General features: G+C 34.9%; 2 protein-coding genes and 1 pseudogene across 2 annotated transcripts; 1 reads left to right on the top strand and 2 right to left on the bottom strand.

Moving 5' to 3' along the window:
- Window positions 1-1,553: 1,553 nt before the first annotated feature.
- On the bottom strand, window positions 1,554-4,553 carry LOC118052586 (benzyl alcohol O-benzoyltransferase-like; annotated as a pseudogene).
- A 5,371-nt stretch (window positions 4,554-9,924) lies between these two features.
- LOC118052601 (protein transport protein SEC23 E) lies at window positions 9,925-19,466 on the top strand. Its single transcript, XM_035063595.2, has 12 exons — window positions 9,925-10,911; window positions 11,287-11,460; window positions 12,534-12,695; window positions 13,027-13,169; window positions 13,355-13,430; window positions 13,582-13,754; window positions 13,877-13,958; window positions 14,381-14,458; window positions 15,805-15,966; window positions 16,091-16,354; window positions 17,894-17,998; window positions 18,407-19,466. Exons 1-12 carry the CDS (start codon window positions 10,144-10,146, stop codon window positions 18,578-18,580), a joined length of 2,361 nt encoding a protein of 786 aa, XP_034919486.1. The 5' UTR covers window positions 9,925-10,143; the 3' UTR covers window positions 18,581-19,466.
- Window positions 19,467-19,575: 109 nt separating this feature from the next.
- LOC140954121 (monooxygenase 2-like) lies at window positions 19,576-21,570 on the bottom strand. The gene is made up of 4 exons (XM_035063598.2): window positions 21,287-21,570; window positions 21,084-21,149; window positions 20,448-20,845; window positions 19,576-20,342 (listed from the first exon to the last, which is right to left on the bottom strand). Exons 1-4 carry the CDS (start codon window positions 21,505-21,507, stop codon window positions 19,774-19,776), a joined length of 1,254 nt encoding a protein of 417 aa, XP_034919489.1. The 5' UTR covers window positions 21,508-21,570; the 3' UTR covers window positions 19,576-19,773.
- Window positions 21,571-22,229: the final 659 nt, after the last annotated feature.

Genomic DNA, 22,229 nt, shown 5'->3' with positions numbered 1-22,229 from the left:
CCTAATGTTAAATGATAAAAATAAAAAAAATAATAATTTATAAAAACCTAAAAAAAAACTGAAGTCAAATCGTGCTAATCTTTAAAACCCATGACTCAGAACATGAGACCAGGTTAACTTATAGTAGACAAACCCAAAAAAAATCATGAATCAAAATTTTCAATCATCCAAAATTTAAAATGAAACCAAATATCAATCAAAAGAATAAATGACTAAATCTAGTATAAAAACTAAATGAAATAAAACAATGAGGAATGAAACTGAAAAATAAAATAAAAAAAAATGATAAAAAAAAATAACAATCAAAAGAACAAAGTGCCTCTACTCGCTAGTGTATGCATAACACGCACTAGCTGCTTTTAATTTTTTAATTATATTAATATATGTTGAAAAACTAAATTGTCCCTCATTTTAATTTACTATAACTAAAAACCTTTAGAAAAATACAAATGTGCCCCTAGATGCTAGTATTCTGTTTTTAAAACTAATTTAATCATTACACCGTGCAATCAAATTGTTAAAAAACCAAAAAGCCCATGTACCCAACTTTATATTTTTACTTTTAAGGGTATTTAAATTATTTCACGACGCATCTAAAATATAAAAAGACCAATGTGTCTCCAATCAATATGACAATGATAATTGAACCTTATAGAAAGGATAATTTTTCTTTGTTGTGAAGGATAAGATCATCAATTCACTATTGTAATCTATAGTAAAACAACTCGCAGTCCACATTAGAGGACTAAACAATTTAAATTTTTTTTTAATGATTTGATATTATATTATAAATTTCTCAATTGGTTTTAAATTCAATGGTATAAGTGAGAAAAGTTTTTATCATTTTTGTTACACGTGTATGGCATTGTAGAGAATATCCTCTCGAACCAGGATCTTTTGGTAATAGATGGAAAAAACAAGAAATTCTTGTTTTTTCTCAGTAAAAAAAAAAAGATGGAGTTGCCACCTAATATTTTGATCTTTAGGAATTCTAGCTAGTTCTAAAGTCTGGATAAGGGAACTAGTTGTGTATAAGAAGGACGTATCGCTTTTAATACACCTTATCTAAGATAAGCTCCATTATTTATTTTTCTGATACAAACTAAGGTATTGTTGTGTTTTCTAACTGTTGGTTTATCTAATGATTAAAGTCAGTCTACTTTAGTAGAGTAAATCATAGCTTTAAGGGTTAAGCCTAGTCATTTTAGAGTCAAAACATAAAAATAAAAGAAATTTTTTTAACGTATATCTTCAAATTAAAGCCATTTGAACTTGAAATTTGCATAAAATTATATTATTTATATTTAATTTTTATTAATTAAAACATAATAGTAAAATTTAAACTCATAAATATTTTATAAATAAAATTCTGATATTATCTCAAATAATTTTAAAAAATACATACACCATAGAATCAAACACACAAGTTCCATGCCTCTTCTCTTCAAGCAAGTCCAGCATAAGGCCTTGTTAGATGTCCATGACCAATCAACAGAAGCATTTATTGAAATAAATATATAAAAAGCTGCTAGATTTTCCACATGAACTCGAAGCAAATGAACACAATACGAATGCATTTATATCATTTGAAAAAATAGTTATTTTCCCTACAAGGAAGATAATGGGGATTTAGCATTGCCACCACCATTTGACTGCTCCTTAAACGTGCTATCCAGGTCCTTCGCAAATCTTTCCATAGCCGGAGTCGGTAAGCAAATAGTCACAAGAACACCATCTTCTCCTTTCTCTGTCCTATATGGTATCTGAAAGCTTGCCACATTACCCTTAGCTGGCCCGCCATACTTCGGCTTACCCCAACCTAACGTTCATCTCTGCAAACATTGCACGAGTCACATCCGACACCAGGTAAGACCTCACCATTGTGTACCAAGGTCTACCTTTAATCACCAACAGATCAGCCATTGATCGCATGCACTCTTCAGTCATATTGGCCTTGGCCTTCCTCACTAATTCCAGCGTAAAGCCTAAAGAATTTCGTGAGATTTCTCCTGCTGTTGCCATTGCCACTGAGGGTGCTATGCAATTTCCATAATAACCTCTAGCTAACGGAGGGTTAAATCTATTGCGAGCATTGACAACGCATATTATCCGCATCTCATCATTTGGGTTTGGTTGAAGTGCAATGGTTCGACACCTCCACAAAAAAGCAGTCAATACATCAAATGTGGAGCAATGGCGAAGGTGTAGTGGGGCAAAGCCACGAATAGCAGATATGTGAGCAGGTTCAAAAGGGAACGAACGATGGGTCTTCTTAGTAAGCGGAACGTTGTCAGTGGTGTCAACCAGTTGATCATACTCGTGGTGTAAGCAGGTTACCTGAGGTGGGCTCCTTGCATTTAAAACTTGCCTTTCCCAAACTGGTTGGATAGAGGGAGTCTGTGCTCCATGCACAATCTCACACATCGCCTCTCAAATTGGCTAAAGTTGCAGATAAGTTTTTCATGGTTATTGGCATTTTTTTAATTATGGATCCTGAAGATATTATAGATTCGTCTAACATCAAATAAAGACTTTAGCATGGTGTATCAGCTTCATTATTCCTAATATTCTTTTTCGGTTATGTATCTGTTGATTTTCTTTTTCTTTCTTTTTGTATTTACTTTTTGTTATTGTGTTTTTTTTTTATATATATCTTGTTTTTGACTATCTAGTTAATCCTTTCAATATATCGATTTATTCCAAAAAAAGAATTGGTTGAGACCAGTAGCGTCACTCATGGTGTGGTTCAGACGGATGGCAAAGACAATTCCGCCGCACTTGAGACGCGTCACCTGTTGTTAATTTTATACAGACAAACCATCTGTTAGTTTAATCAACTCCTCATGGAACTTGTTGATCTGCTTTAACTGCAATAATATGCAACCTCAAGCGCCTCATCCATGTAGTTAATCTATGTCAACAATCGGTTCTGTCGGTACATTATGAATTTCTTCTCTGTGATTAGAAAATAAAATCTGTAAACCTATATCAAATGCTATTAATTGCTTTTCATTATGCAAACGAAATTAAAAAAAAAAAAAAAACACCCTCTTCCAGATGCTCTATAATGGATACATAAGATCTTCCCTTTTAAAAAAAAGAGTAGAAGAAACAACAAGAAGAATGGAAACAAAAAGGTTACACATGGAAATTGTGTAAGATGTCCAGCTTCACCATGAATGAACCTAGCTATTATTTTTTTTATAACTAAATGTTTAGTATTGTGGTAATTTTTATAACTATAATTTAAAAAAATACTCTTAACTATAGTAAAAAATATTTTTATGGTTGGATAAAAGACAGAGACTACCATGATATCAAATGATATTTTTCATGATATCTAATTTGATAAAATTAAATATAATCCTATTGACTATTAAATTAAATACTAAATATTGACTTTTCGGAGCAACGGGATTCCCGTTTGATGTCTAATTTGATAAAATTAAATATAATTTTATTTATTTAAAACAATTAAAGTTACTGGGACAGCAAATATTAAATCCTTTTCTTGCAAACATCGGGGACTAAATTGAAGATTCCAATATTCTACCAAGCAATGATGGCTGGCATTGCTTGACAAACATTCTGGACTCTTCTTTCGGATGGGATCATTCTCTCTTTCAAATCTTCTTCTTTTGCTGCTTTTTTTACTACTCGTACTGTGCTTCTACATCCATTTTAACTAGTCCATACTCAAGAAACACAGTTAAATTTGCCTGGCTGGTGTTGTTTCATGAGTTGAACTCTGATTTTGTGTGAAAACAAAACACAGAAGGATGATCCTGCTTTGTAAACTAAGACAGAATCGATGATCCATAAGCAACATACACAGGAGACAAACCTGAATAAGCAGCAGAGGGCAGTTAATCATCCCGCCGGAGCCAGGCACGTCAAAGATGAGCTCCTTCAAGCAAGGAAATGGAGGATAGAGCGCATCACCAAACTGCTCAAGGGTAACATCAGCGTCAGCCTCAATAAACAAAATACCCTCACCTGTACACTCCACGAAGAGCTTACGCTTAGGCCCTTCTCTAAGCCTACCAGCAAATGGATAGTAAAACACCAGTGTTTTAGCAAGTGCTTCCTTAATGACCTCAACAGGATCCCTCCTCTGCATTGAAGGATCGCAAGGGTAAAAATAAATGAGAGGAACTTGGACTCTGAGACCATCTTGGTCATCTATGTCTGAAAGAGGTTTGAGTTCGTGTGGGGTTGGCTCAGAAGGGGTGATCAGAACTGGTTCCCGTCTAGACACCTTGAACACCAGTGGGGTGGGTGGTGTTGCCATGGCAGAGAACCAGAGATGAGTTTTTTATTTATTTTTATTTTGGTTCATCTTGAACGCTGGCGCCAATAATTATCAAGATTTAAGACGGCATCCAAACATTAAACAAGGAATAAATAATTGTGACGGTGCTTTTTCTTAAAAAAAAAAATCAACTTGTTTGGGCTGAGGACTAAACGAAGTGAAATAAAAGTCAATTCTAAATGGGCGAGTGCTCGAACGGAGTGACATGAAGAAGCACTCCATCTGGGTCATGGTCCAAAGGGAGTGAAATAAAAACCATACAACAAAAACGAATGTCCATTTCTTCATTCTGAAACTAAGACCATGTTTGATAAAAACACTGAAAAGGCAGAAAGACAAGGCTTGAAAATTGTATTGGGCGTGTATGTCGAAAAAAAAAACTTTAATAACCTAAAAAAAATACAAAATACATCTTTCTTTAACAAATTTTTATCAAGCCAAATACAGCTTTATAGTTATCTAAAGGCTTAGCCCAAACCCCACAGGCTGGGCTCCTTAATATAAAAACAAACTTGATCAAACCATATGACCCAACCTTCCTTTCGAAGCAAATGATAATAAAAACTCAAATCCATAAACAAAGAAACAACAAAGCCCTCATCTTTTAAAGATCAAACCCAAAATTATACCAGCACCCCTTTATTCTTTCGAATACTTAAAACATATCCAGACTAAATAGGATTTGAAGTGTTATGGTTGTTAGTATTATAAAAAACACATAATAGTCTCTCTGTACATGCTTTGTATCTTTATACAATCTTAAAATAAGTTTAGACATTCAAAGATATGTAACGGAACAGAAATAAAAAAAAACTAATACTAGAATTATGGAATACACAAGATCTAGTATTAATGTAAATGGTGACAGCTAGACTTGAGTTAGTACTTTTGTGATTTTTTTAGTTTCCTTAATATGCCCCTGCAAAAACAGGTTACCATCAGTTAGGTCGATCTTGTCTCGTAAATATTTTGTTCTTTGTCTAGAAAGCGGTATGGTGAGTAAATCAGCGAGTTAGTCATTAGTATGAACATATCGAACATGAAGAAATTTTTTCTCAACCAAATCTCGTATAAAATGAATGTTTATTTGAATGTGCTTCATTCTAGAATGTTGGACATGATTAAAGCTAAACTATGTTACGCCCAAATTATCACATAAGAGTGTAGGTGAGTGTAGTAATGGAAACTTTGTTTTGTGAAGTAGAGAGAGCAACCACATGGACTCAACCGTATTTGTTGCTAAAGCCTTGTATTCAATTTTGGTGGATGATTGTGCAATGACACGTTGTTTTTTTGAGCTCCATGAGATGGATGTGGGACCAAAAAAGAGAATATAAGATGAAGTTGATTTTTCTGTCATCCAAGCTATCAGCCTAATCAGCATCCAAGAAGCATGTGAGTGCTGAGTTTGAAGTTTTCTTGATATTGATGCCATGAAAAATGGTGTTCTTTCGGTAACACAACAGTCTTTTAGTGGTTGTCCAGTGGATCTGTGTGGGACCATACTTAAATTGTGAGAGTTTATTAATTGCAAAGCTGATATCAAGACGAGTTAAGGTCAGGTATTACAATGTGCCAATCACCGGTTGATATTATGCGAAATAAACTGATGAGGAACCATTTGCCAGCTTTAAAGAAACCAAGACAAAGAACGAAGTTGTGACATCCTTAGCTCCATCCATTCTTGTTTTAGCAAGTAAATCTTGGATATATTGATGTTGATTTAAAAATAAGCCATATGCAGTATAGATGACCCTAATGCCAAGAAAAAAATGTAAAGACCCCAAATCCTTGATGGAGAATTTATGTCCAAGTTGGGTAATAATGCTTGCAAAAAACATCGAATTGTTTCTAGTGAGGATCAAATCATCAACATAAACTACGTAATAGGCAATGATTAAACCATCAGAAAAACATAAAGAGATAAGAGTCAATTTATCATTGATGAAACCAAATTCTAATAGTACTAGTTTGATAGCAGAATACCAAGCATGAGGTACTTGTTTTAGTCCATATGTTGTCTTTGTAAGACAGCAAACATGATTTGGTTTTTCCAGACTCTTGAAACCAGGTGGTTGCTTTATATAACCCTTTTTAGTGAGATACCCATGAAGAAAGGCATCATTGACGTCTAATTGTTGAAGAGACCAACCTTATATAATGGCAATGGTTAAGACAGTATGAATGGTTACTGTTTTTACAACAGGACTTAATGTATCTTTGCAATCCAATCCTAGTCTTTGTTTGAACCATTTGGCCTTAAATTGATCAACAGAACCATCAACATGCATTTTAATCCAGAACATCCATTTACAACCAACAATATTATAATTAGGTGTCATGCATTATGATGTATTAACGCAATCAATTAAGAGGACATGACAACGCGCCAGTTGGAATCAATGAGTGCTTCAGAGACACTCGTAGGTTCCAAGAAGGGTAGAAGAGGTTATTTAATGACTGTAAAAGATTACAATTAGGTGGAGGTGAAATTAAGTGTCATGTATGGTGATACATTAATGTAGTCAATTTAGAGGACATAACAACGTACCAATTAGAATCAATGAGTGCTTCAAAGACACTCGTAGGTTCCAAGAAAAATATAAGAGGTTGTTTAGTGACTACAAAAGATTACAATTAGGTAGAGGTGAAATTATGTGTCATGTATTGTGATACATTAACGTAGTCAATTTAGAGGACATGACATCACGCTAGTTTGAATCAGTGAGTGCTTTAGAGACACTAATAGGTTCCAAGGAAGATAGAGGAGGGTGTTTAATGACTACAAAAGATATTTTTGGCTGAATATTTTCATGAAACTAAGTGATAGTTTATTTTTGCGTTATAATTTTTTAAAATTATTTTTTTATTTGAAAAAATATTAAATTAAATTTTTAAAGTGTTTTTAGATGATTTTAATATATTAATATAAGAAATAAAATCTACTATTTTATTATATTTTTAATTAAAAAATACTTGAAAAAATTATTATACATTACAATATTAAATGCACATAAACTCTCGAAAAAATAGTACATTGGTGTGAGCTTAGCCACACAGCTTAACATCAAATTCATTTGATAAATCAGTGCACATGTTAGAGATATATTATTAATATCATTTAGAAAAAAATAGTTTTAGTTGACCTCTACACCCGAAGTTATTAAACTCCGGTCTCGAAAGACGGGAGTTATGAATCGAGCAAATTGACCTTAATAAATTAAATTAATGTTATTTTCATAGTTATTAAACCTGGTCCAGGGGTTGACTCGGCCAAGGGACCGGGTCTCGGGTTTCATGGGTCAACTCGTGTCAACCCGGAAAAATTAAAAACAAATTAAGCTTTTAATATTTCATATGAAAAAATCCATGTAAATATATATTATACATATTATAAATAATGAAATTTAAAAAAATATTTCAAAATTTTTTTTATCCCACATTAAAAAGATATTATGTTAAGCTTTTAAGTTGAAGTATTTAAACTAAAAAAGTTTTTTATTCCACATTGAAAAAACATAACTTTTTTTTTTGGAACATAGAATATATGTATGAAAGGGTCTTAAATCCCATATTGAAAAGATACTATGTTGTCCTTTTAAGTTAAAGTATTTAAACTAAAAGGTTTTTTTTTTTTTTTTTATCATATATTGAAAAAACATGATTTTTTTCTTGGAAACATAGAGTATATATACCAATGGGTTTCAAATCACACATGGAAAAAACATAACTTTTTTTCATGGGAACACATAGTACATATATGAAAGTGCTTTAAATCCCACATTAAAAAGATACTATGTTATCCTTTTAAGTTTAAGTATTTAAACCAAAAGGATTTTTTATCCCACATTGAAAAAACTTGACTTTTTTTCTTGGGAACATATAGTATATATACTAATATGTTTCAAATCCCACATCTAAAAAAAAAAAAAACGAGTCTCATTCGGGTTTGACCGGGTTGCCCAGGTTTGATCGGGATGTTGCCACATCCGGTCTTTTATTAAACCCGAATCGGTCCAGCCACCGGGTCGGACCGGGTTTAATAACTGTGGTTATTTCATGATTTTTTAAGAAAAAAATTAAAATAATATTATTTTAAAATTATTATTATTTTTATATAAAATTGAGTTGCACGGCTTCAAATGAATCAATTTCTGTAGTGAAGTCTTGGTTTGATTAGATATTGAATCAACTTGACTGTGTGTGTTTGAGAGTGTGGTTGTGACTGCTTTTTAAAATGTTTTTTATTCAGAAAAGTATGCCAATAATATTTTTTTTATTTTTTAAAAATCATTTTTGAGATCAACACATCAAAATGATTTGAAAACATCAAAAATATATTAATTCAAAGAAAAAAAATAATATCAATTTTTTTCAAAAGCACTTTTGAAATGCAGTGCCAAACACGCCCGAAAACTAGATGAAGTTTTAACATTGGTTACACCCATATTTTTGAAACTCAAGGACTAGACCGATTGAACCATTTATTCCTGTTAGAGAATAATATAAATCATATCCTGGAACCTCACCTAATAGCTTAAGCTTTTGGGTTGAGATGGTTCTTTGACATGGTATCAGAGCCTTGATGACCAAGTGATCACGAGTTCGAATCTCACCATCCCTATTTATTTGGTAAAAATTAAGCACAAGGTAATGTGGGTCTGTGCAAGTTTCAAGCCCAAAGGGCTTTCACTTGAGGGGATGTGTTAGAGAATAATATAAATCATATCCTGGAACCTCACCTAATAGCTTAAGCTTTTGGGTTGAGATGGTTCTTTGACAATTCCGAGTCTCTTTTAAATTCAATATATGTTGGTTGGTTATAGAGGTGATTATTTTCACTTCGATTCAATTTTTACCTAAAAAAATAAAATTATTTATAAAATAACTAAATCAAAACTGGTTCAAATAGACCAGTTTTGGTTTGATTATTTTAAAACAAAAATCAAAATCCAACCGATTGATTTCGATTCAATTCAGTTTTAGTTTGATTATTTTGTATTAAAAACCAAAAACTATATTTTTTTGGTTTTTTTTTTTGTAATTTGTAATGGGTTTGGCTAAGTTATTAATTTCAGTTTGGTTTTTCAATTTCAATATTATGAAACCGAAACCTAACTAAATTGGTCAGTTTTTTAAATATTTTAATTAGTTTAATCGGTTTTCTTCACGGTTCGATTTTTCTGGTTATTTTTTTATTTTCTTGATTTAATTGATTTTTCAGTTTTTTAATTACCCCTAATTAGTTATATATTTCATTAAAATTTTATTATTTTTTATTTGATTTTTTGAATTTCACATTTGAAGTGTGATCGGATTTGAATCAAATTTTGAATCCAATTTGTTTTATAAAAAAACATTCCTTGGTTAAAAACAAAAATTTACCTGTAACTCAATCAAAAACTAACTATCAACCATTAACTTTTATTATTATTATTTTTAAAAATAAAATCATTTTTTTTTTAAATCTTGGATCATCGTCTACTCGTACCTTGTCTCAAATCAGCTTAAATCAGGTTTTAAAACTGTAGTTTCACCAAACAATAATTTGTATTTTCTTGAATATGAAGTAATAAGTAATAATCTATCCCGTCCAATCTACTTACTCCTATTGTTGTAAAATTAAATATAAATTTCCTCCAAAAATAAAACGTAAAACAAACAAACCTCCCTCTCTCTCCAAAAACCTCCCTCTCCTCCACCTTCGTTACCTCCCTCGTCCTATCCGGTGACCCCCTCCACCTCCTCCGCCGGGGTCGCCACCCAAAATCACCCAAAACCCAAAATTCTCCCAAACCCCATAAATTCAATCACTTCAAATCGAATCCACCATGTCAGAAATCCCAAACGCAGATCCAGAAGGCATTGATTCAGTCCGTATGACATGGAACAACTGGCCCAGAACCAAAGTCGAAGCTTCCAAATGCGTCATCCCTTTAGCCGCATCAATCTCCCCTATTCGTTCTAACCCAGAAATCCCAGCTCTCCCTTACCTTCCTCTCCGTTGCAAAACCTGCACATCCATCATGAATTGCTTCTCGCGTGTTGATTTCACCGCCAAGATCTGGATCTGCCCTTTCTGCTTCCAGCGCAACCATTTTCCTCCACACTATTCCATGATCTCGGAGACCAATCTCCCTGCTGAGTTGTACAGCCAGTATACGACAATAGAGTATACTATTGGTGACAAGAATCATAATCCAGTTGGGGAATTTGATGTTAAGTCGGCGTTTGTGTTTGTTTTGGATACTTGTATGATCGAGGAGGAGTTTGAGTATGTCAAATCGGAGGTTAAGAGGGCAGTTGGGTTGTTGCCGGAGAATGCAATGGTGGGTTTTGTGACTTTTGGGACACAAGTGCAAGTTCATGAATTGGGGTTTAGTGATATGTCCAAAGTATATGTTTTTAGAGGGACTAAAGAGATTAGTAAAGATCAGATTATGGAGCAGTTAGGTATTGGTGGTGCTGGCAGGAGGAATGTTCCTGGTGGTGCTGTTGGTGTTGGTGGGTATCAGCAGCAGAGGGGGATGCCAATGCAGAATTCGGGTGTGAGCCGGTTTTTATTGCCAGCTTCTGACTGTGAATTTACGCTCAATTCGGTACGTTGTTATAGTGTGTTTTGATTTGAAGGTAGTGTTTGTCAAGTGATAAGTGTTTTTTGTGTGAAAATGTATGAAAAATATATATATTTAAAAAATTTATTTTTGATATGTGTTAAAACGATTTAAAAACAAAAAAAAATAAAATAAAATTAATTTGAAGCAATTTGTTTTTCTTCATAATTTTTTGAAAAGCACGGCCAGCGGTCCCGTATTAGGTTGTTTGTTTTTTAGGAAAATAAAATTGGGAATTTATTTCTTGTTTATTGAGGAAAATTGTGATCTTTTGTTGTTTCTGTTTGGTTTCGATTTGAGATGTAGATTGTGTGTTGTTGATTGAGGAATTTTTGTTGTTGTTGTTGTTGTTATCTTTAGCTCTTGGATGAGTTGCAAACAGATCAGTGGCCGGTGGCACCAGGAAATCGGCCTTCAAGATGTACTGGAGTAGCATTGAGTGTTGCAGCTGGATTGCTGGGAGCTTGTTTGCCAGGGACTGGAGCTAGAATTGTAGCTTTAGTTGGTGGTCCTTGCACCGAAGGGCCAGGAGCGGTAATGCCAACTTTTGTGTTTTGTCTTTTGATTTTTCCTTTTCTTTGTTATTTAATTGAGTTTGATTTAGGTTGTTGGTTAGGTAATTTTGTATTGATGATAACTCTCCACCTGCAATGTTGTGTTATTTTCATTGAGTTGATTCCTTTCCATGTATTCTTAAATACCATCAATGTATGCTAATCGAAAATCAATGTGCACCATTCATTGCCTAATTGCTTCACATTGTTTACTGGTGATATGGTTTTACATTGAGATAAGGCTTCATTTTTCGTTAGGGAAAAGGAGCCATTTATGAACATCAAAACAACTGTGCACTGTCTTAGAAGAATACATTTTATTTGTTCCTTGATTCACTCAACATTGGATCAAAAGTCAAGCTAAGATATATTTGTAATGATGATTTTCATGGCATAGAGCATGGTTTAATTGTAAACTTATTAGCTCTATCTTTCCCTCCCTCCATCTCCATCCACCTTTCCTCCGGTGTTCATGACTATTGATAGGATCACGCTTTACTGCCTAATGTTAAAACCTCTTATGGATGCTGTTTGGACCAGCATTTAGTGGTTTGTGTGCTTATATAGTGTTTATTAGCATTATGCTAGCAGTTTCTTCTTAAAGTGCTTTTTACTTGGAAATGTATCAAAATAATGTTTTTTCTTTTTTGTAAAAAAAAATTATTTTTGACATCAGCATATCAAAATGATCCAAAAACACACGAAAAAAAATTAACTTGAAGCAAAAAAAATTTCAAATTTTTTGAAAAGCGCGGCCATGCTGCAATACCAAATAGGGCCTAAATATATCACATATTGATTTTGTTCCATATTGATTAGCAAACCATGTTTCCTAACATTAAAATACATAGATCAGATGCCATTCCAGGTTCCTTAGCCCTCTATTTGGCATCATTACATTTGTTTGCTGTGTTATTAGCAATCTCTGGTGCTAGATTAGAGCAAGAAAAACATATGGTCAAAATGTTGTTTTTCAGAATGAAAAATTTGCTAGTTTCTGTTTCTTCATTCCTTGGTGATTATGAAGATGCTGATCATTTTGAAGTGTTGCAGATTATATCAAAAGATCTGTCTGATCCTGTACGTTCCCACAAGGATCTTGATAAGGATGCAGCACCATATTTTAAGAAAGCAGTCAAATTTTATGATAGTCTTGCAAAGCAGCTTGTCAGCCAGGGTCATGTTTTGGACCTTTTTGCCTCTGCTCTAGATCAGGTATTTCTTGTTCTGTCTTTAAAACCTTATAAGCACATCTACATTCCTTGTCTTGTTAAATTTAAAGTGGGCCTACTAACATACAGTGATATACCTACTGGAAGAGAATGCTTCCTAGGGCAGTTGATAAGATACAAAGTTTGTTTTTTCCCCTGGACATTACAGTCGTTTCCAAATGAAATCCATCTCTGCTTACATTAAGTACAAAGCAAAACTTTATTAGATGGGACCAATAAGAATCTAAGCATGCTCTTTTATTTTATTCATTTTAAAAACACATCTATTGCAGTGTTTTGCTTATCATTTGACCTGTGATTGCTGTATGTTTTAGGTTGGGGTTGCAGAAATGAAAGTTGCAGTAGAAAGAACTGGTGGTCTTGTTGTTCTCTCAGAAAGTTTCGGACATTCTGTATTTAAGGACTCCTTTAAGCGTGTATTTGATTCAGGAGAAAAGTCTCTTGGCCTCTGTTTCAAGTGAGTCATCATTGCAAAACAAAAGCAATTTTCACTGTTATGGAATTGATGTTGGATCATGGTCTGGGAAAATAGATGCATACTATGCATAATTTTCTTCTCCTTTGTCGTGAAACTTCTTCTATACCCTTTCATTTCATGGACTATAGGCAGGCTGTGATACGATTTCTCTTCTTTCTTTGCAGTGGAACACTCGAGATTAACTGTTCAAAGGACATCAAAATTCAGGGGATTATTGGACCTTGCACCTCTTTGGAGAAGGTTGAACCATCTACAGCCTTCAAATTTCCATTTTGTTTGCTTTATTTATTTTGGATTTGGCTTATTTTTAGGGAATAAAATGTGATTTTGCTCTCTTCTCTCCATCAATTAAAGCTAGATTGGATTTGGTACTAATTATAGAGCCTTGCAGAAAGGACCTAGTGTTGCTGATACAGTCATTGGTGAGGGGAATACAACAGCTTGGAAGATGTGTGGCCTTGACAAGAGTAGTTGTTTTACTGTCTTCTTTGATATTTCATCAAGTGAAAAATCAAATGCTCCTGGAAGTGCAAATCCACAGCTATACTTACAGTTTCTTACAAGGTATGATGTTTGATGAGTATGCTGTCTTAATGCTTTTTTATTCTTTATGCTACACCCACTTCCTTTTTCGACAACATCCATTCAGTAATCACATACTGATGGACATTTTTGTTTTGATGCAGTTATCAAAATCCTGAGGGTATGACATTGCTTCGGGTTACAACTGTCACTAGAAGATGGGTAGATAGTGCTGTTAACTCAGAGGTTGGTTATGTCCAATATATATGGCATATTAGTTGTGTAAGGTGTTTTTCTCGGTTCAAAATGAAAACAGTACCCTTGTGCTGTCATGCTTAGGATATGCATTCTGTCAGTTCTGTTCATTAGTTAGACATCCCCAAAGACTCTTGTTAAGGCAGGAGCAACCTTTAATTATGTAGTCCTTTCAGTTTAGTATTTGTAAAATGTTTCCCAGGATCAATAACCTGTATCTTTAGATGTATGTTGTCTGGTCTCTCATATGCTTCGTTTCTGCTGTTAAATTAAGATTAAGCTTCCTTCTCCCTGTCCATTCTCATTATGGATTGCTAGTCTTGCACTATTCGTCTAGTGTATTTTCTAAGCATTTGTTGAAACTGTAACTGATGAATTAGTGTTGATATGGAGGAACTTTTCCACTTTTGCAGGAATTAGTACAAGGTTTTGACCAAGAGACCGCAGCTGTGGTGATGGCGAGATTCACATCCCTGAAAATGGAGTCAGAGGTGCTTATTGTTTTTTTTTTTAAAAAAATTCTTTTGAAGCATCTCTGCTTATCATTTGCTGCATGTGTTGTTCTTGTCAAAACTTCGCTTTTTCTTAAAATAAATATCTGATTGGCAATTGTAATGCTGTTGGTAGGGATGTTCATGGTCCGGTTTGGTCCGGTTTTAACATAAAAATTCAACCGAACTGGAAAATACTATTCTTTGTTAATATAACCCGAACCGAACCAAAAACCTGTTCAAACCGAACCGGTTTTGTTCGGTTCGGGTCGGTTTTTTAGCCTTAGAAATCAGAAAAACCGAAATCAATTAAATAAGAGAAAACTTGGCTGAATCACAATCACTGGACAAACTTGGCCGAATCACATTCAAAAAAATCCTTGTTGAAAACTTTGAATCCAAGCTCTTCGGTTGAGATCTGAAAGATCTCCCTTAATTGAATCACAATCACTGGATCTATCCATATTAGAACAACTACATGTTAACAAAGATTTCAATAGCATCCTGTAAAGTAGAGAGTAGAAAGGCAACAATATAAGAGAAAATGAGTTGCTTTAAGCCTTCCTTGTGCACAGAGGAGAGGGAGAGGGAGAGGGGTAGGGCCACTGGAAAAGGGAAAAGGGGGGGGAGAGAGAGCGGGGAGGGAGGGATGGGTGGGGTTGCTGAAAAGGGAAGGGGGAAGGGGGAAAAGGGAAGAGGGAGGGGGAGCAGCTTGGAAAGGTTTTGGGGAGGGGGGTGGGCTGGAAAGTTTTTTTTTCTTTTTTTTGGGGGGGTATTTATTATTAGGTTTACTTTAGGATTTTCCTTTTTATATATTTTTTTAGATTCAATTAAACCGGTTTGGTTTTGGTTCGGTTTAATCGGTTTAAGCCTTTTAAACCGGAACCGAACCGGACCAGGTGGTTTTTTTTTATTTTTTAATCGGTTTTTTCTATTGGTTCAGTTTTTTCGGTTAATTTTTTCTCGGTTGTTTCGGTTTAATCGGTTGGTCAGTTTTTTTGAACACCCCTAGCTGTTGGTCATGTGTTTTGTCAGTTTGTTACTGTTTCATGTTTGACTGAAATAATTACCTGTTGTTTAAATAAGGAAGAAACTTATTTTGTGTTTAAATTTTTTTTCCAAATATTGCCATTGCTACAAAATTTATGTGCTCTTGTTTTGGTTGATGTTTATCTTGGAATGCCATCTTTTTATGATCTTTCTTTTACAGTTTCCTTGGTGATAATTGTGTCACGCTTTATAGAACTGACATTTATTTGTTCATTCCATTGAAACTCAAGCATTGATTTAATTGTTTGCATGTAGCTTCTGTATATTTTCCTGATTCTCTGGGATTTCTCTCACAGGAAGGATTTGATGCCACTAGGTGGCTAGACCGAAATCTCATCCGCTTTTGTTCCAAATTTGGTGAATACCGGAAGGATGATCCATCATCTTTTACATTGAACTCGTTTTTCTCTTTCTTCCCTCAGTTTATGTTTAATCTGCGAAGATCACAATTTGTACAGGTAACTAATTGATTTTGAAGGTCATCTGCTATTCCCACTTTCTTTTTGGTTTTACACTAAATTGAAGTGATTTAACATGTGCATGTTAAGTGTTATTATATGTTCCCTTATTTGGCTGCATCAGGTTTTCAATAACAGCCCAGATGAGACAGCTTATTTCCGCATGTTGTTGAACCGTGAAAACATTACCAATGCTGCTGTCATGATTCAACCATCGCTAATATCATATTCATTTAACTCACTGCCTCAACCTGCATTATTGGATGTCGCTTCTATTGGAGCTGATCGTATTCTCTTACTGGATTCATACTTTAGTGTTGTTGTATTTCATGGAATGACAATAGCTCAATGGCGTAACTTGGGTTACCAGAATCAGCCAGAGCACCAGGTATGGGCTTTTGCTTTGTGGCACTTTCATGGGGATCTAAATTTGAGATGGATTTAGAATCCCAAGTTTATTTATTCTACAATGGCTTGCAAGCCACATGTCAGACATTTGGATTACCTCTTTGCACTTGTGGGATTTTGATTCCTTAGGAGCAACACACCAGTAATGCTTATGTGAGCTTCGTTGCTTGAGGATCTTCCAATGATAATTTTTTCTGTCAACTATTGACAGGACACTACCTCCCATTTTAGAAAGGATGTCATAAAAATAATGCCAACTAAATGTATAGAAGATGCTAAGATATGAATCCCTCCATAGCTTTACTTTTTTATACAAGTGTAGATCTGCAAATTACCATTATTTGGCATCATGCTTGTCATGTGCAAAACTAGGATGAGTGCATGGGTGATGGAATTCATGGACTTAATCATGTTTAATTTTTCCTTTATGATTAGTTTACTTAAAAAAATTACTTTGTATTTAATTGGATTATTCAAGTTCAATATTGCTAGAATTTTACTAGTGGACCTTCTGTCTAATTGGTGTCTCTTAGTAAGGAGGTCCTGTAACTGTTGAATTAAAAAAAAAATCATTAGAAATTTGATAACCATTTTGTTTACAGTAAAGTTGTGTCTGGTATGAGGTTAATGAATTGGATTGGAAATTTTAAGTAAGATTTAAGGATGAAAGTGTTATGGGTGTAAAATCTTGTTAAGGGGTGATGTGTTATGTGTTTGGGGTAAGTTTAAAAGATAATGAGTAATAGGGGGTCCCATTAAAAATTAAACCACTTCTTGAATTAAACCTTATTGTAAAAATAAAAATTATAAAGATGGATCCCATATGCAAGGTGTAAGATAAATAGAGAAAATTAGATGATAAATTAAAAATGAGAGGGAAAGCACAAAAAAAAATAAAATCCCCCTTGATGAATTTTTTACTCCCAACCCTTGGAGGGTAACATTTAACCACACTTTTGGGGTTGAATGTTACCCTTAACTTTTCCTACTCGGGAATTTTGTGCTACATAGGGGGAAAGGGGTCGTTCCTGTCATACCAAAAATAACTGAAGGTGTAAGAGGCATCAAGTAGGGCTAGATGAGGCATGATAACGAAGTTTGCAAGTGCAATTTTGGGGAATTTATTGGCAATTCTAGGGAAACAACTGGAAAACTTAGCTTTTGTTTTGCACACTGAAGTCACTCCTGCAAACTTGCACTCATGCAGGAGCCGTGCGTGCACACACACATGCATGTGTATAAGGCTTCAACTACCCATCGTGTCCTTATCATATAGTTATCATCAACTCCGTGTGGAGTTTTTGTACAGAAAACTGTCCTACAATGTTCATTTAATTATTTATGCCCCTAGGTTTCTAGCAGAATTACTGAGTACTAAAACTCTAGTCTTAAGTATTCTTTCCCTGACCAGTGCCCCAAAGCCAGCTCTGTGGAAGGTGCTGTGCTGTATTGTGAGTGTCTTATGTTCGTCTTTTTGTTAATTTTTCTTTTTAAATGCAATGCTTTCTCCCTCCTGCAGGTGTTTGCACAGCTATTGCAAGCACCCAAAGACGATGCCCAAGCGATCATTCATGAACGTTTTCCCGTTCCTAGATTGGTGGTGTGTGATCAGCATGGATCCCAGGTTAGTTTTATCTCACTCTTCCTCTTCTTCTTCAAAAATTAAACCCTTGTGGCCTTGCCCACAAACAATAAAATTCCTTGATATCATGATATGCAATGTATTGAATTCATAAGAGACTAAGGATCTATACATAACTGACTTCTACATACAAAACTGGGCAGCATGATTGGTGTTCTACCTATGCTATGCTGTTGAAATTAGCTGGATAATGGTCCCTTGTTCCAATTGTTTAATTAATAGCTGTCAGTTTAGAGCAATTTCTATAATTGGGGACCCAAAAAAGATCCTTTAAAAAAAAATAAAAAATTGTTAATTCCACATTGGGCGTCCACTGTTGCACTAGTGAACTGGAAGTTAGCTATTTCATAGAAACTTGCTCGATCTCATTATCTCATGTCACCTTATCAGGCAAGGTTCTTATTGGCAAAGTTGAACCCATCAGCTACATACAATAATGCCAATGAGATGGCTGCTGGGTCAGATATAATATTCACGGATGATGTGAGCCTTCAAGTTTTTCTTCGAGCATCTTCAGAGGTTAGCTGTGCAGTCTTGACTGTAGACTTCAACTATAGGTTTTGAGTGTGGAGAAGTTCCCTTGAGTGTGAGATCTGTATCCCGTCGACTTCCGCTCCATCCCTTCTTTCCCTTTGTTTCCATTATTTCAAGTGCAGAGGATGGAAACCCCACGTTCAAAAAATAATGAAAGCTTACATTCTTTGGGGTGTCGGGGAGGTATTTGCTCCCTTTAAACATTAAGGAACATGGAGCTCGTTGAGTAGTTCTAGGGAAAGAAAAGGATACTGGAGTGAGAGTTGGAGGGATCCCTTTATCAATACCGGGAAGATGAAAAAACATATTTTGACAGAATTTTTTTTCTTGTTTCTTCTTTTCTTTTGTATTCACTCAGGTCAAATATGTCTTGTATTGAGATTTTAAGTTATATACTGAAATGGGAATTGATGCTCCTAGGTTGAAAAAAGTTCAGGGACGGGACATTTCTGTTTTTTTTTTTTGCTACTAGATTTTATTTTATGAAAATAATATTTTGGGTTTTTTTTTTCCTATAAAAAATCATAGCTTGGGTGACTAAGAACTCAAATCTTGGATCGAGTTGATTTTATAGTGGGTCTTATATCCATGAATATAGCTAACTTCTTTCAAGAAATAAGGTTCAATCCTAGTGGTTCCAATTTTCTCAAGATATTTGAAAATGAGAAATTGTTCCTTCTTTCTCTGTGTAATTCAAGAGCCTTTGGATCTCCAATTCAAAGAGAAGATCAATAACATGGGATACAAGAAGATTTAACAAGCTTCCGTGAGCAAAATAAGTTTTAATCTTTGTAATTTCAGTTTTTTCGAGAGATTATGAAATAGGAATTTGCCATCTTCCATTGTGTAATGCAAGAGCCTTTGGATCTCCTGGGAAAAGAACAATAATAACATGGGTCTATATACTTTCTGTTAATTTATCTGTGCTTTGATCGAGTCAATAAGCATATAGGCACCAAGCTGAAATTTGCACTAACTCGAGTTAGAGTATGATCAAGCCTACAAAGTACAAACACTCCATAACAGTACTAAAAGAAACGGTTTTGACTGAATTTTTATTTTTTCATAACATAAATTATAAATTACAGAGTATAGAAAGGCATGTTTTTATTTTATTTTTCTGAAGACAGTAATCAAATAATATAAAAAAGACTCGTTAACTAGTAATAGAGAGCCATTGTCTGAAACCACTCATCTGCAGAATCTACATGCCAAAATTGAATCTAGTCCTTCTTACTTGAGTGATCCATATCACCGGAGGACATAGCAGGAAGTTTGCCGCAATCTTTATGCACAAGTCCAGACATCCTGCCAAAAAGATACTTGTAAAATATTCCATCCCTTAAGAATTTCACCCACCATTTATCTCCACCGAGCTGCACCCATCCTACTAAATATGATCCTGTGACAAGAAAAGCAGCACGCCACCTCCTTTCCTTCACATAATCATCTATGGCTTTATCCATGTCTCCTGGAACAATCAGCCCTCCATTGTTTATAACTGAATTGCCAATGTGTCTGCCCAATACCACGGCGTCTTCTAGGGATGAACCACCGCCTTGTCCTAGGTCAGGAGTCATGGGGTGCATAGCATCACCAGCTACTGTCACATTTCCTTTGCTTAGCTTTCCAAATATGATCCCCCATGGCTGCCTAAACTTCAACGATGCCCATGTTACCGTTGAAAGATCAGCATGCCGGACCACGTCTAGGTATGATGAAGGAAACTTTTCTGCATATTTCTCAAGTACTTGTCTCTGTATTTGTTCGGGATCTCCCGCCATGTTATCTCCTGAATTGAAAATTAGTTCAGAATAAATGTTCCCTGTAATGATCTGACATGAACGATCATTTGTGTCCAGCTAAAACGAGAAAGAAGGAAGGGTTTAGTGCTAACCGTTGTAGGTTAAAAACCAGTAAAGTTCTCTGTCATTAAGAGGAACAATACCAGCTCTTTTGCCCGCATCCACAAACTGATGAACTTCTTGCTTAAATCCATGGCCTTGAGAAAAAACTGCTAAACCTCGCACAGCAGACCGCCCTGAATGGACTGGTTCTGCCAGTCCTAGCCAACGTGCCACCACCGAGTTCACCCCATCACAGCCTATCAGAACCTTAGATCTGATTGTAGTTCCATCTTCCAAATGTATAACAACAATGGAAGCACCGTCTTGCTCTTCATTTTCAATGACAGCTAGCTTGGAAGAGAATTGAATTGAGTCAACCGGCAATTCCTCTGCCAGTGCCTCTAGCAGTGCTTTGCGGTGAATTGTCCTAATTCCTTGTCCATCGCTCCTATTTCACACAAAACAAGGCATTAATTCACACCCAGAAGTACCTCATAGGAAGCGAATGTTGATGAGAGTGAAGTACTTTTGTCGGCATAAACATGAAGGAATCCGGTCTGTCCATTATACATCAGTATTACTATAATATTGAACCGACAAAAAATTCTATTATACCCAGATCCTTGCATGAAATTGTAATAAAAAATTAATCAAGAAATTATTTTATTAAGGTTAAAAAAGTTTACCCATTATTGGCCACTCGGACGTGGACTTGTTGAACATCTCCAGCACTAACATTGGTTACATATCCCCTAAATCATACAAGAGGAAAAGAGAAGTGCACAGGAAACTAATCAATCACCCAGAAGATATATAATATTCAAATTCAAGAAACGATGGACAAACATGATCAAAAGAATAGAATTAGTGTAGAGGAACAACTTATTACATCGATATAGGAGCATAAATGGGGGTGAGCTTGTGAGAAACACCAAGAGCATCAAGAGCAAGCCAAGCATTTGGAAATAGAGTCAAGGCTGCACCTGTGGCTCTTAGCCCTTCTGATCTCTCTAACACCAGGGCTCGGACCCCTACTCTTTTCAAAGCCACTGCTGTTGCCAACCCTGCAATTCCTGCTCCGACTATCACCACATCCTCCATCATTTCCATCTCTCTCTCCCTCTGCGTGTATGCGTGTTTCCTTCTACAGGGTGCCTCGTCTTGTTCTTATTATAACCCCATGTGCTTGGGCTCCAAGTCTGACCGTGACTCACTTGTATACATACCCTATCTTGCAAGTAATTAAGAATATAATAATAAGAAGTGGAACTCAATAATTCTGGAATTGGTCTTAAGAGATTATCAATTCAAGTTCTTTAATTTTAGAATTATTAAAGGATAACTTTGAGATCATGAGATTAGTCGAGGTGCACGCAAGTTGACTCGAACACGTACATTAATCTAAAAAAAAAGAATATAATGTTTTTTTTTCATGGATATCTAGCCAATTTGCGAGTTAATAAAACTAAATCTTTTTCTTTAAACTATTTAAATAAATAAATAAACAATAGAACCACATTTAAATAAATAAGATAATGTTTTCAAATCTAGAAATTAATCAAGGAATTAGTAATCATTAATATGTTTATATTAAAGATGTTATTGTTGTTGTGAACAAGGAAGCAGTCCTAATTCATAGTTGTAATTATCCGAGCTATATTTTTTTAATTAAGGATTATAATCTATGATAAAATAAGGATAATAAATATTTGTGGACAATAATTTTTTATAATCTAGAGTTGCAGCATCTAAGGCCTTGTTTGTTTCCCGGAAACTACTTTTCGGGAAACCATTTTCCAAACTTTCCTGTGTTTGTTTGTCATTAGAAAAGT

This window comes from Populus alba, chromosome 19, assembly GCF_005239225.2.
Source record: "Populus alba chromosome 19, ASM523922v2, whole genome shotgun sequence".
In the NCBI taxonomy this organism is placed as follows: Eukaryota; Viridiplantae; Streptophyta; class Magnoliopsida; order Malpighiales; family Salicaceae; genus Populus; species Populus alba.
The sequence above is the reverse complement of the archived record's forward strand: the minus strand, read 5'-3'. Positions and strand labels throughout refer to the sequence as shown.